The following is a 14828-nucleotide window of genomic DNA, read 5'->3' as shown; positions in this document are numbered from 1 at the left end:
AAACTTTGCCACAAAGCCTTCATAATCTTAATCATAATAGTAATTTATGAGCCAAGGATTTTGCAACATACGAGCAATTTGATTTGCCATACAGCCATACCAATAAAGAGCAACAAGACACCCAAATCATTTTTAAATGAACATCCACCACAGCGACTCTCCCACATTCCTCACTGTGATGGAAGGCAAAAAAAGCCCAGTCATCTTCCCTTCTTTGTTCTCCCAACTTCCGTTGTTGGGGCGATCTTGGCTCCTGCAGCCGGCGGTCGAGCCCTCCGTGTTGGGGCGATCAAGCTCCCGCATCGGGGGGGGATCTCAGCTCTCCCGCGCCGAGCGATCGTACCCCGGGTCAGGGCTGGTCGAACCTTCTGCGACTTGGAGCTTCCCGACATTAGTCTCTACCCGAGACTGCAAGCTCCTCGATGTTGAAATCCATAGGCCACGGTTGGAGCGTGGATCCCAGGCAAGGGATCACAGGCTCCGATGGTAAGTCCCGCAACTCCACGGTGGGGCTCAAAGTCAGTCTCGAGCAAGGCCGCCAGCTCCATGATAGTGGGTCGCAGAGCGACCGGAGATACGATCCGGAAAACAATCGCATCTCCAGCACGATAAGAGATTGAAAAAGGTTTCCCCCGACCTCCCCTCCCCCACCCCCACATAAAACAAACCGGAGAACGTTAACACATACTTTTAAAACACACTAAAAATAACAAAAAAGACGAGAAGACAGACAGACTTTTGGCGAGGCTGCCATCGCTGAGGGCGCCACCTTGTGGAAATACCCTTGTCCAAATCCTCCTGTCCTAATCGATCAAGGAATAGATTGGGTAGATACACAGAGGCTCTTGCCCAGAATAAGTGAATCAAGGACCAGAGGACGTAGGTTTAAGGTGTAGGGGAAATTATTTAATTGGAATCTGAGGGATAACTTTTTCACACAAAGGCTGGTGGATGCATGGGTCAAGAAGAATGTAGTTGAGGCAGGGACTATCCCAACATTTAAGACGCAGTTAGACAGGTACATGGATGGGACAGTTCTTGGTTCTTGGTTTCTTGGTCCTCCAAAATATTCCAAATGGAATTTAAACTGGAAGTGGTGAAGGGAGGGCTTAAGCCAGAAAGGGTTATTGGTAAGAAAGAGCTACTTTAAATTTAGTTGCATCTGGTTGGGTAACTATAGTTGGGTGGAGATTATTCCATGCTTTAATTGTGCGGGGGAAGAACGAATTGCTGTACACATCTGTCTTTGTAGCTGGGATCACAAATTGGATCGAATGCCCTCGCCTGCTCCTAATTGATTTGGGTTTGCTGTAGTTTATGCACCAAATGCTGGCGGGTAGGTCTAGTGTAGCTGGGACATATTGGCCGGTGTGGGCAAGTTGGGCCCAAAGGCCTGTTTCCACACTAGATCACTCTGTGACTCTATTGAGAGCAGGGCAAGTGCAAGCTGCACTTTTTCACAGCAAAGCTGGAAATTCAGGCTTGTGTAAACACCACCACCGTCTTGTAAATTGTGAAGTTGCTCTTTGTGACGTTGCTTCGTCAGAGACCTGAGAGCATATAGCAGACCCTAAAATACCTGAAGATGTACAAGAAGAGTTGATGATGGTTGGTATATTTCTGTCAGCAAATGGATATTTACAGATATTTAAAAAATGTATATAATTATTTTCTAGTACTTCTGCTAAGTGAGCATGGAATTGTTCTAAGGCATCTACTTTCACCTTTTTAATGGAAACATAGAAAATATGTGCAGGAGTAGGCCATTCGGCCCTTCGAGCCAGCACCGCCATGCAATATGATCATGGCTGATCATCTAAAATCAGTACCCCATTCCTGCTTCTTCCCCATATCCCCTGATTCCTTTAGCCCTAAGAGCTAAATCTAACTCTCTCTTGAAAACATCTAGTGAAATGGGCGCCGATTCTTTCCGTCATTTTTGGACATTACAAATGTCCATTTCTATTTTGTTTGGGCATATTCAGTTTCGGGTTCAGAGAAAAAGACCAATGCATCACCCTCACAATGTCATCTAGCTCAGTGGCATCATTCACACTGTGACCACAATCGACCACTATCTGCATGTGTACGGTGCTACCTAAGGGCACCCCAATTGTTTTGAAAACCTTGCTCTCTTTATTTGAGTAATGAATGATATTGGCCTCAGTGTGTGGAAATAGGGGAAATGATATGTGGAATTTGCCATCTGGCTGAGGTGAAATTTGATCAGAATTTTTACCCAAACCAATGAATGTGAACCTACTCGTGTAATCTTCTATGAGTGAACCAAATTGACCAGTGTTATTCATTTAGGACTGGTTCAGGGCAACGAGGCAATAAATAGAGTGGGATGGTATAAAAGCTGAAGCAAAAATATTCTTTCTGATGTGACTGGTGATTCATTATCACTCCTCAAAATTTTGCTTCAATATGTAAAATTCTAAAGTAGAAAATGTTTAAATGGTTAAGAGAAAACATGATGGCAAAAGGACTTGATTGTGGGCTTCTGTCTAAAATATTTGCGTTTTTGTTCAATTAGTCAAGTCACATTTATTTATATAGCACATTTAAAAAACAACTCTCGTTGGCCAAAGTGCCTTACATTTGTTATAAGAATAGCACAACAAAACAGACTACAGTACAAATTAGTGGACTAACTAATATGCATTTATGTTTATTCTTTTTCAGGTCATTACAAATCTTAAACTAGACAGATTTGGTACAGCATGTTTGTTGGAACAGCAGGATAGCGGAAAAGGGCGACATATGTTAAGCTGGCATTTTTCCGGCATGGTCTGAGCAGATCTGCTGAAGAACATGGCTTCAGCTGCCCTGAGCAAGGGGAGTCGACAGGTCCCGAGTCTCTCAGAAGTGGACTCGGAAACCTGCACCATTGTGTTTAAAAACCATTGGGCTCAGGTGAGTCTGTCTAATGCCAAATCAATCACAGCTTGTTTCTTCTATCTGTTATTAAAACTATGGGAAAGGGCAAATTAAGATACGAGAATAGTCCTGCTTGTAGAATGTGTTGGAAGCAGCCTGCGGAGTTGGGTTTAGTTTTAGTTTAGTTTAGTTTAGCGATAGAGCGCGGAAACAGACCCTCCAGCCCACTGTGTCCGAGCCGACCAGCGATCCCCACACAATAACACTATCCTACACACATTAGGGACAATTTACAATTTTACCAAGTCAATTAACTTACAAACCTGTACTTCTTTAGAGTGTGGGAGGAAACCGAAGCACCTGGAGAAACCCCACGCAGGTCATGGGGAGAACGTACCAACTCCATTCAGACCTGCTGTAGTCAGGATCAAACCCGGTTCTCTGCCATTTTAAGGCAGCAACTCTACCGCAGCACCACCGGGTCTTTAAGCCATGTTTCAAACATTACTTTCTCCTTTATACAACCTTTTCCTATCAACATCCACAACTCGTACGATGCATTCTGTCACTTTAACCATCTCCAGGTCATTACTTTTATCATTTTAAACATCCAGTCTCTACTGAGTACTCTCTCATTGCTAATAGAAACGCACGAATATGACAATTCTTGAAAATAAAGACAAAAACTGCAGATGCTGGAAATCTGAAGCAAAAACAGAACATTTTGGGAACACTTGGCAGGTCAGGCTGTACCTGTGGGAATACTCCATTCAGTTGGTTTCATCACCTCTGCCATATTTTCATTGTTAATATCCCCTGAGCACAGCACTTCCAAAGTCTTCCTTTCCATTCAACCACAGCATCTGCCCCATTAGGGATGTCAGTGCCCTCCAATGAGTTTGATCCATTTCCTGCACCACTTCACTCATCTTTTTTCCCTCCCTTCCCAGAACCATAGTGTGGATTCTCTTCTCTACAACTTCCCCTCCACCATGTTCAATGGATTATCCTCTGCTGTTTTGCCACCAGTAGCATGTTGCCATCATCAACCATATATACTGTGCTCCTTTTAGCCATCTAGAAGGATCATTCAGTTGTCCAAGATCCTGAACCAGCCATTTAATTCTCCGTCCACTGCTCCTGTCCAGTTAGTTTCTGATGTTGATTTAGTAAAGCCCAACAAATGTTTGAGAACACCATTTCTCCTTGTGATGAGTAAGCTTTTACAGATTTAGATTTCAACTGTTCCAAAATACCAGTGGTTTCTTTAGCCACTGGTATTTTTAACCACTTCTCTAATATTTCAGGGTTGAAGGGTTAATGTCTCCTGGCACAGCACTTCTTCTGTTACCATTTACTCCTCCTCAAGGCCATCTTTATTGTTATGACAATAGACAACAGGTGCAGGAGTAGGCCATATGGCCCTTCGAGCCAGCACCGCCATTCAATGTGATCATGGCTGATCATCCTCAATCAGTACCCCGTTCCTGCCTTCTCCCCATATCCCCTGACTCCGCTATTTTTTAAGAGCCCTATCTAGCTCTCTCTTGAAAGCATCCAGAGAACCTGCCTCCACCGCCCTCTGAGGCAGAGAATTCCACAGACTCACCACTCTCTGTGAGAAAAAGTGTTTCCTCGTCTCCGTTCTAAATGGCTTACTCCTTATTCTTAAATTGTAGCCCCTGGTTCTGGACTCCCCCAACATCGGGAACATGTTTCCTGCCTCTAGTGTGTCCAAGCCCTTAACAATCTTATATATGTTTCAATGAGATACCCTCCCATCCTTCTAAACTCCAGAGTGTACAAGCCCAGCTGCTCCATTCTCTCAGCACATGACAGTCCCACCATCCCGGGAATTAACCTTGTAAACCTACGCTGCACTCCCTCAATAGCAAGAATGTCCTTCCTCAAATTAGGGGACCGAAACTGTACACAATACTCTAGGTGTGGTCTCACTAGGGTTCTGTACATCTGCAGAAGGACCTCATGATAATGTTCATTATCATTTTTTAATATTAAAATGAGTGAAATCCCTATTTTTATTGAAGATATTAAACTGTCTTCTTCCACAATCTTCCCAGTTTTTCTCTGTGACCAATCTTTTCAAATCTGAAATATCTGTGCCCATTTAAGTAGCAATTTGTTCATCCCCAAACTTAATAATTCTGCTACTGACAATTGTACCTTCAACTTCCTAAGTCATGAAATACTCTCCAAAAGTTCATTGGTACCTCTATGTCTCTTTCCTGCTTGAAGGTATCCATAAAAAAACCCTTTGATAAAGTCCCTTATATTAATATTATTTTATGTGACTAGTAAATGTTGTTTACTACTACAGGTACATAGAAACATAGAAACATAGAAAATAGGTGCAGGAGTAGGCCATTCGGCCCTTCGAGCCTGCACCGCCATTCAATATGATCATGGCTGATCATCCAACTCAGTATCCCATCCCTGCCTTCTCTCCATACCCCCTGATCCCTTTAGCCACAAGGGCCACATCTAACTCCCTCTTAAATATAGCCAATGAACTGGCCTCAACTACCTTCTGTGGCAGAGAATTCCACAGATTCACCACTCTCTGTGTAAAAAATGTTTTCCTCATCTCGGTCCTAAAAGATTTCCCTCTTATCCTTAAACTGTGACCCCTTGTTCTGGACTTCCCCAACATCGGGAACAATCTTCCTGAATCTAGCCTGTCCAACCCCTTAAGGATTTTGTAAGTTTCTATAAGATCCCCCCTCAATCTTCTAAATTCTAGCGTGTATTGCCACTGTGTCGTGTGTTGGGACATTTTAAAGGAGTTATATAAATGCAATGTGTTTTGTCCTGGAAATAAGTTGCTGCAGTGTTCATTTTACTGTTTCATTTTCTTCACATCACTGCCACAGAAATGTCAAGGCATTGCCAACAAATCTGCTGTTTTCTTCACTGACTTTCCAATGACAAAGCTGATTTTGTGAACCATCTTTTGGGAAACAGAAGGGCTCACATTCAAAGACAAATTAATTTGATGTCGAAAATTTGACAAGTTTGAAGACGGCTTTCCTCAGTTTATACATTATTTCTTCACCGTTCATGTTGGTGTGTTTTACCATTTCATAGAGTCATCACTCACTAAAAGTGAATCTGCTGTGCCAAACCCAGTACTAATGACATTACAATTATATGTTAATTTAGGTTTTGCTTTTAGTCAGTGCTCAGCCACACCCTAAATTATTGAAATATTAGATGTTTTGTGTAAATGGTGATATTAATTTCATAGGTAGACAAAAGTGCTGGAGAAACCAGCGGGGTGGGGCAGCATCTATGGAGCGAAGGAAATAGGCCCTTCTTCAGAACCCTTCTTGCACTTTTGTCCACCTTCGATTTCCAGCATCTGCAGTTCCCTCTTAAACACATTAATTTCATAGATATTTAATTTGATCCAGTTACCACATCACAATTTACACTTTTTGTTTTTCTTGGGGTTTGAGTAAAATAACTACTCCTAAATACATTGCTTGTCATTGTAATTGTGAATAGGAACCTGTTGCACCAGACGAACGTGTCTCTTTCTGGATTACTGGTTTGGGCTTGTTCTGGATGCCAAAAATGTGTTAAGAAAAACTAAATTGCAAGGTGTGGACCTTCAGAATATGCAATTAGGGCACAAGAAACTAGATGCTGGAATCTGAAGCAAAAAAAAAACCAAACTGCTGTGGAGGGAAATGAACAGACATTTTGGTCAGGATCTTTCTTCAGACTGAATAAGTATCCCAACACAAAATGTTATCTGTCCATTTCCCTGTATATATGCTGCCTGACTCACTGAGTTCCCCCTGTGTTTTTGCTTCACATAATAATTCCTGCTGTATCATTGCTTATTTTAAAAGTGGTCTTGAAATTAAGAATCAGGATCATAGAATACAGATGTACTCAGTGGACTCAGCAGCAACAACCTCAAATTCCTTTATTATGGCTAGAAGTTCTTACTGATGAACAATATCCACATATGAATTATTTATTTTTCTTTCAATTGATCTGCTGAATGTTTCCAGTATTTTCAGTTTGTGTTATAAATACGTCCCTTGTTTGTTCTGGAATAAAGAGTGGGATGTTCTTATTCCACATGAGCATATTTTTCAATGCAACTGAAGTGTCTTTAAGGAAATTCCATTCCACAAGTCAACTCCCAGCATCTGGCGAAAAGCACCAAACCCATATACTTTGGGCGTGGGCTGTCATTTAGTTAATCCTTTAATGAGTGACACTGACTACCTGGGAGTTTGTTCTTATGGTAATGTACTGGTTTAACCTGTTCACTTCAAACTCCTTTTATATTAATGCAGCCATTACCCGGTTTATGAATGGATGTTATTCCAATTATTAATCTATTTCAGCCCCATTTTCAAAAGCAGGGCAGAGGTGAAGAATGCAACATTTCCTCCCAACATTCAAGGCAGTCATTCCCAATTCACCGAGTAATAACTGCTGTAATATGTGCATTAAGGGCCACTTCTTTCCTTCACTTACCTGGTTCTCTGGATGCTTTCAAGAGAGAGCTAGACAGGGCTCTTAAAAATAGCGGAGTCAGGGGATGTGGGGAGAAGGCAGGAACGGGGTACTGATTGGAGATGATCAACCATGAATGGCGGTGCTGGTTCGAAGGGCCAAATGACCTACTCCTGCACCTATTGTCTACTGTCTATTATCTAACCCCAGTGACAAAACAAATGTATTAAACTCCATGGATGCCCTGGTGGTTCATCATGCTTATTTATTTACTGGTGTGTTAAACGAACAATTCCTTTGCCCTCTCACCCCTGCAATTTATGCCTCATCAGCTCATTTTTATTTTGTTTTGCCATTAAACTCCATAAAATTTCCAGTGGTCATTTAACCTAGCAGAACCAGTTGCTGCACCACCTTGCTGCCAATATAATAGAGATAGAAGATGAATGAAAAGGCCAAGGGGCTTCAGCTTACCATCCGATGCTTTTGTAGCCCATGGGAGAAAGAAATATTGGACATTGCTTTGACACATCTCCTGCTGAGAAAAGCATTTTACAAAACCCTGCCGCATATAGTTATTTCCCGTGCACTAGTCAAGAGCCAGGAGTGTTTTATTGTCATACCTGTATGTCCCAGATAGAACAATGAAATTCTTACAATTCTATAATAAATTTGCCTGAATTCCTATCATGTCCACATTCCAAAATAGGTTGTAAGGGTCTGAAGAAGGGTTTCGGCCCGAAACGTTGCCTATTTCCTTCGCTCCATAGATGCTGCTGCACCCGCTGAGTTTCTCCAGTATTTTTGTCTACCTTCGATTTTCCAGCATCTGCAGTTCCTTCTTAAACAATAGGTTATGAGATTTGTGATTTTGGTGATGTGTGATTTTGGTAATTTTCATTCTTCTTGGGATAGTAAGTCTGCTAATTTGAAGCAACATGCTGCTAATCAAACAAAGATGTAATTATTGAAAACCTAAGGATATCCTTTTATTAAATTTGACTAATTGCAACAAACCTTTCCTTGTTCAGGTGATAAAGATCCTAGAAAGGCACGACCCAGTGAAGAACTCTAATGCAAGACATGGCGTTATTCCTTCTGATGAAGCAAGTGCGGTCCAGAATTATGTTGAGCACATGATCTTTCTGCTTATTGAGGAGCGAGCTGTGGATGCTGCCATGGGTCCCATCCTGGAGTTTGTAGTGACAGAAAACGTCATGGAGAAACTTTTCCTGTGGAGTCTGCGAAGGGAGTTTACAGACGAAATGAAAATCGAGCAAATCAAAATGTATGAGATGTTGGTCACCCAATGCCACCAGCCTTTACTGCACCACAAGCCAATTCTAAAGCCTTTAATGATGATGCTGAGTGCATGTTCTGGAACTGGCACTCCTGTTGTGGAGACGGAACTGGTTCTATTGCTTAACCAGTTATGTTCCATCCTGGCCAAGGATCCTTCCATCCTGGAACTCTTTTTCCATACCAGTGAAGATCAGGGAGCAACCAACTTCCTCATTTTCTCACTCCTGATTCCTTTCATTCACCGAGAAGGAGGAGTGGGGCAACAAGCTCGAGATGCATTGCTGTTTATCATGTCTATCTCAGCAGAGCGGGCCGTGGCCAGACACATTGTGGATAGCACATATTTTTGTCCGGTAAGATTTTCAGCATTCAGCGTAGGTAATTATGATATCTTTTGATATGGGAAATTTGACATTTGGGCCTGAAAAATTACTGTTATTTCATAAAGAACCTGGGTCAATTTATTCATCCATGGCAGAACCACTTGAAGAACACAATTCTAAAAGTGGTGTTCTTAAGAAATACCACATTTTAATCTGATATATAGAGGCATCTTGTGAAAGGTTTGAGAATAAGTTCAAGTGAGTTTATTGTCATGTGTCCCTGATGGGACAATGAAATTCTTGCTTTGCTTCAGCACAACAGAACATAGTAGGCATTGACTACAATATATATATGTTTAAGTTTGGCATACACTCTCTCCCATTCTGTCTGTATTATATGGTAGAAACAAAGAACTGCAGATGCTGGTTCTCAAAAAAGACACAAAGTGCCGGAGTAACTCTAGTGGGTCAGACAGCATCTATGGAGAACATGGATAGGTGTTGAGTAAATCACACATACTCACAGATCTGGTACAACAGTATTTATAGAGTAACGTATACAACACACTACAGAATGTTACTCCTACTGTGCAGCAGTACTGACTGGCAGCACCTGTCGGCTTGTGATAATATGAATGGTGTGGTAGTAGGCGGAGCTTATATTAATAAAACACTACATTGATTAGTAAGTAAAGTAACCGATCTACATCTTTCCTTGCAAGAATAAGAAGTGAAACACATCTACAATAAAGGGATATATATGTATAAGCCCGTTACTAGGTGCTGACTGATTAATAATGGAACCAAAACGCTAATAGCGCATACAGGGAAGTACAGATGGTTCAAACAAAGTCCCCGTATCTAAGGGGCGGCCTACAAACCCGTCCCGCGCGCGCACGCACGGTACAGATCGGCATCTCCTCCCTTCACCGGCGAGATTGTCGGGGTCCCGTGCTGGCGGGAGCGTTGGTGACCAGGGGGACAAACACGGCGAGCGGGGCACCGAGCGTGGTGGTGAGGGAGCTGGAGACACAACCAGGGGTGGGTCTGCAGCTGCAGGGCGCCAGGGAAGAGAAAGTCCGTCAATAGATGGGTTGATCGGACGCGTCGCATCAGGATACGAGACAGCAGGACGTGGTTCCTTCACGGGAAGGAGATGTTTAAGGTTGCGTCCGTAGATAACCCCATCTGCACTCACCAGGTACGAGCGTGGCTCTTTTGCGGGACTGTGGATGGAACCCAAACGGCCATAGGCCTTGTTGGTTTGAAGGCGAACGACTTGGCAACTGGAGAGGGGTTTAAGTGGTTTGCTGGATTAATCAAAAAATATCTCTTTTGGGTATCGTGTTTCAGTTGGAGTTGTTTGTGGACGGCAAGAGGTGAACGAACCTGTGGTTGAAGTAGTTGCTGGGGCACAGGCTGCAGATATTTGATGGACAGCAGGCCCAAAAGTTACCAGTCCTAGGTTCTGGCATGCGTTAGTGCCAAGCAGAGTTGAATAAATCACACATACTCACAAGATCTGGTATAACAGCATTTATTGAGTAACTTAAACAACACACTACAGCATGTTACTCCTATTGTGCAGCAGTACTGACTGGCAGCACATGTCGGCTTGCGATAATATGAATGGTGTAGTAGTAGGCTGAGCTTATAATAATAAATCTACAATAGGTAAGGAACTGCAGATGTTGGTCCTATCTGTGTTCTGCACAGATGCTGCCTGACGGCTGAGTTACTCCAGCACTATATGTCTTGTACATAACCTTTGTTAGAAATAGTAGTGCCAATGTGAGACATTTTCAAGTTCGATAAACAAAATGCTCGTAATCTAAATAATGGCCACCTTGGGCCAAGGCTTGTCTTTTTGTGCCATTGTTTAAATGCTTCATGTGTTGGTCCAAACATGAGGCGTTCTATGCAGCCAACGAGTGTGCAATTGTTAGTTCTCATATTGTTAGCAAGACAGTAAGAGCTAACCAGCCAATATACTCTGCATCAAAGGCTTATCTTTGGTTCCTGACTCTCCTGAAGGAAGGGGTCTGAGCAAGTACAGCTATTTTCAAATTGGCTGTGGGAAGCGTCCATTGTGGGTCACACTGTAGAGTTGTGTGGTACTTGTCAAGTAGATTACACCCTGCAGCTACAGAGTTAAGGTCCTGTCCCACCAGCATGCGACTGCATGTGGCAAGCGCGACCTAACGTGGTCGCTTGAGCCGTACGGCCTCGCGGGGCCAGTCCCACTTCGATCGCCGGAACCGTATGGAGTTGAGCGGAGCTGGTCCTGACATCACGCGGGGCTCCGAAAAACTGACCGTGTTCAAAAATTCCATGCGGCAACGGCCTGCCGGCCCGCAGCATCATGTCAGCGTCAAGTCAGCCGTACATCATGCGCGAATTTCCCGCGGACTTCGCTCGAACTTCACGTCACTCACTCGACCTCCGCGCGGCCCCCGCTTCTGGTTTGGTCGCGCTCGCCGCATGCAGGTCGCATGCTCGTGGGGCCGGCCCTGTACGGGGATCACTCGACCCCCGCGCGGCCCGCGTTTCCGGTTTGGTCGCGCTCGCCGCATGCAGGTCGCATGCTCGTGGGACCGGCCCTTTACATTTACAACCTGCAGAAATTATGTGTACCCTCCAGCAGGAAATTGAAAAATAATGTGTGATGAGAGTTTTTCTGCTCTGTTTCCCCTTAAAAGGATTGTGTCTCTTGTGTGTCATTTTAGCACTAACAATACTGATATTGAGGATTTCAAATGACATTTCTTGATCTGTAGAGTTCTGTGCTACACTGGGATTGAGGGCGTTTGTTGGGGCTGATACATTCTCTTTCCAATAATACCAAAGTCAGGCCTATAGCCCTTAGTTGGTGGAAAAGTGAAGCAATCCCAGTGAATAGTGTATGGAGAATTAATGCAATCAAAATTGGGCAGGTCAGAGTATTATTTAACATTATATACTGTAATTTATTGTGAACATTGCATTGTATAGTTGAATACATTCACAATTCAAGCTTCTTCTTTCGCATGGCGTGCACAGCCTTAAGTTTGTGCACGTCGAGTTGATTGCATTAGTCGAAACAGGGCGGACCACGTGAAGGTTGCAATCTTCCACCCCACAATTGAAGCTTCCAGAGGTTTTTAAACACCACCTCTTTTGACAATGCAACGGGTTCTTTGTTGTTCGGAAGCTTGTCCAGGATCCTGTGCTGGATGAGGAAAACTTTCCTCCATTTACACAGAAGCCTCTCTTCCCCACTCACCAATTCCATCTCCCCCACAGGCCTAATGTGAAGTCTCTGTATCTAACTTTATGCTGAGCTGAGAATCCAACCCCTCATTCTCTCCAATACTAGTCCAGCTGTGTCCAACCATCTCTGAGTCTGACCTGTTTCAATTTGTCTGTTATTGCAACACCCATCTATGCTAACGCCACAATCAGATTCAATTATTCCAAAACCCTCCTGTCTGTAGCTCCATGTTTCCGCTTTAATAAATTTCAGCAAATCAAAAACTGCACTGCCTGCATTTTAACTTGAATCGTCTTATTGACCCTTTAAGACCCATCATTTTGTTCTTTCCAGTGTTTATTAACTCCTGAACTATTAGCGATCACTCTTTTCAAACCTGTCCAAGGTTCCACCTTTCCCTATTTAAGTCGTCTCTGCCAGACCTACATTACTCTGAGAAGGCACAGTTCAATCCCACCCTCTAAAGCATTTCCGTTATTTTTCTCTCTCCACCACCCCCACTCCCACCTCTATTATTTGCAATGTCACTAAACGCACCAACCCAGCGCCTCAAACCTCTGTCTACTCCTTAATAGCTGTCTCTTTGAGTAAGTTCATCCGTCCTAATGTTCTTTCATAATGTTGCATAATTATGCCACTCAAGTGTCCTGAAAGCATGCTAAAAGCACGATTTAAATGAAATTTATTATAGAGCTGTCGTTTGTACATCAGTACCACAGGGGTGCCATCTAATAAGCTTCATAGATTTATTTTTGTATTTGAGTTATTTCTTGTTATTGAGTTCTTTTATCCATTAACGTCAACACTATTGATTTACACAGTAACTCTGGCACGGTTAGAATGTATTGAGCTTGTTGGAAGTGTTGTTGCCTGCTATACGACCGACTTCACTATGTAGCCCGTGTACAAAATCTCCAGGTGTTCCTGTAGCTATTCTGGGCTGCAGCTTGCTCTGCAACTTTCTCATATGAAGAAAGACTAGATAGACTCGGCTTGTACTCGCTAGAATTTAGAAGATTGAGGGGGGATCTTATAGAAACTTACAAAATTCTTAAGGGGTTGGACAGGCTAGATGCAGGAAGATTGTTCCCGATGTTGGGGAAGTCCAGAACAAGGGGTCACAGTTTAAGGATAAGGGGGAAGTCTTTTAGAACCGAGATGAGAAAATGTTTTTTCACACAGAGAGTGGTGAATCTGTGGAATTCTCTGCCACAGAAAGTAGTTGAGGCCAGTTCATTGGCTATATTTAAGAGGGAGTTAGATGTGGCCCTTGTGGCTAAAGGGATCAGGGGGTATGGAGAGAAGGCAGGGATGGGATACTGAGTTGGATGATCAGCCATGATCATATTGAGGCTCGAAGTGGGCCGAATGGCCTACTCCTGCACCTATTTTCTATGTTTCTATAATAACGTTACATAACTATGTCTACTGCGGGCCAAAGGCTTATTAAGAATTGTAGTTTCAAATTGACATTTCTGTCCTATATGTTGAGGCTTTTAATTATCTACCTTCACAGGTTGAAATGACTGAAAATAACTGGGAATAAGTAATTGTTAAAGTGTAAACTGCCTGACATGCTCCAATAAAATTCTCATGTCACAAGCATTTTTGAATTATGCCAAAGCACAAAGAGTCTATGCAAATATTGTTCAGATTGGAATCATAGTCTGGTTTAATGGGTAATAATTCTATTTTTATCGACTCCCAGGATATGGCCCTGTTGGCAAAGCCAGTGCTCTATGCCCACACCTGTGCCCCTGAGAATGAGGTGATGAGACACCTTTTTGAAAGTGTGCAGTTCATTTAGTAGTTTCCCCTTCAGTGATCTTCTGTAGAAGGGTCCAGGATTTGAACCTAATCAAAACGATCAGTGATAGGCCGCTGAGTTACAACAGCACTTTGTGTCTATCTTCAAAATGATCAGTGATATATTTCCATGTCAGAATGGTGTGCGACTTAGAATGGTAATTATAGGTTTACATGGACTCGATGCTCTCAAGTCAAGTCAAGTCCGGGATACTGAGTTGGATGATCAGCCATGATCAGATTGAATGGCTCGAAGGGCCGAATGGCCTACTCCTGCACCTATTTTCTATGTATCTATGTAAGTCACATTTATTTATATAGCACATTTAAAAAACAACTCTCGTTGGCCAAAGTGCTTTACATTTGTTTATATGAATAGTATAAACAAACAAACTACATACATATATACATATAGCCCTCGCTCAGTGGACGTCAGGAAAGGCTTGGGAGTATGGATAAGTTTTTAGTCTTGACTTAAAGGAGTCGATGGAGTTGATGGAGTCGATGCTCTTTTCTTAATGGTCGGATTGCATGTTGGGAAGTGCTGGTGTTATGTAATTGGCTATGGTGTACCAAAGGTGGAAGGTATGATTCTTTAGACCGCTGGTTCAAGTCTCAATTATTACAATCTTCGTAAAGTCATCAAGGACACCAAGAGAAAGTTCCGGACCAACCTAAAGCCCCAGAATAACCACACGGACACGTGTATATTGTGGCGAGCCTTGGGTACAAAATGAAGTTGGACGACAACTTCTCCCTCTTCAACAAGT

At 42.9% G+C, this 14828-nt stretch overlaps 1 protein-coding gene across 2 annotated transcripts in view; it reads left to right on the top strand.

The window, feature by feature from the left end:
- fhip1a (FHF complex subunit HOOK interacting protein 1A) overlaps positions 1–14828 on the top strand; it is a 136194-nt gene that overhangs the window by 61281 nt on the left and 60085 nt on the right. For both annotated transcript variants that reach the window (XM_033017580.1, XM_033017586.1), the window contains exons 2-3: positions 2689–2919; positions 8409–9032. In XM_033017580.1, the coding sequence (XP_032873471.1) occupies positions 2818–2919; positions 8409–9032 (726 nt within the window). In that variant the 5' untranslated portion in view covers positions 2689–2817. The remainder of the gene's footprint in view (positions 1–2688; positions 2920–8408; positions 9033–14828) is intronic.

The sequence above is a fragment of the Amblyraja radiata genome, chromosome 1 (assembly GCF_010909765.2).
Source record: "Amblyraja radiata isolate CabotCenter1 chromosome 1, sAmbRad1.1.pri, whole genome shotgun sequence".
Classification (NCBI taxonomy): domain Eukaryota; kingdom Metazoa; phylum Chordata; class Chondrichthyes; order Rajiformes; family Rajidae; genus Amblyraja; species Amblyraja radiata.
The sequence above is the reverse complement of the archived record's forward strand: the minus strand, read 5'-3'. Positions and strand labels throughout refer to the sequence as shown.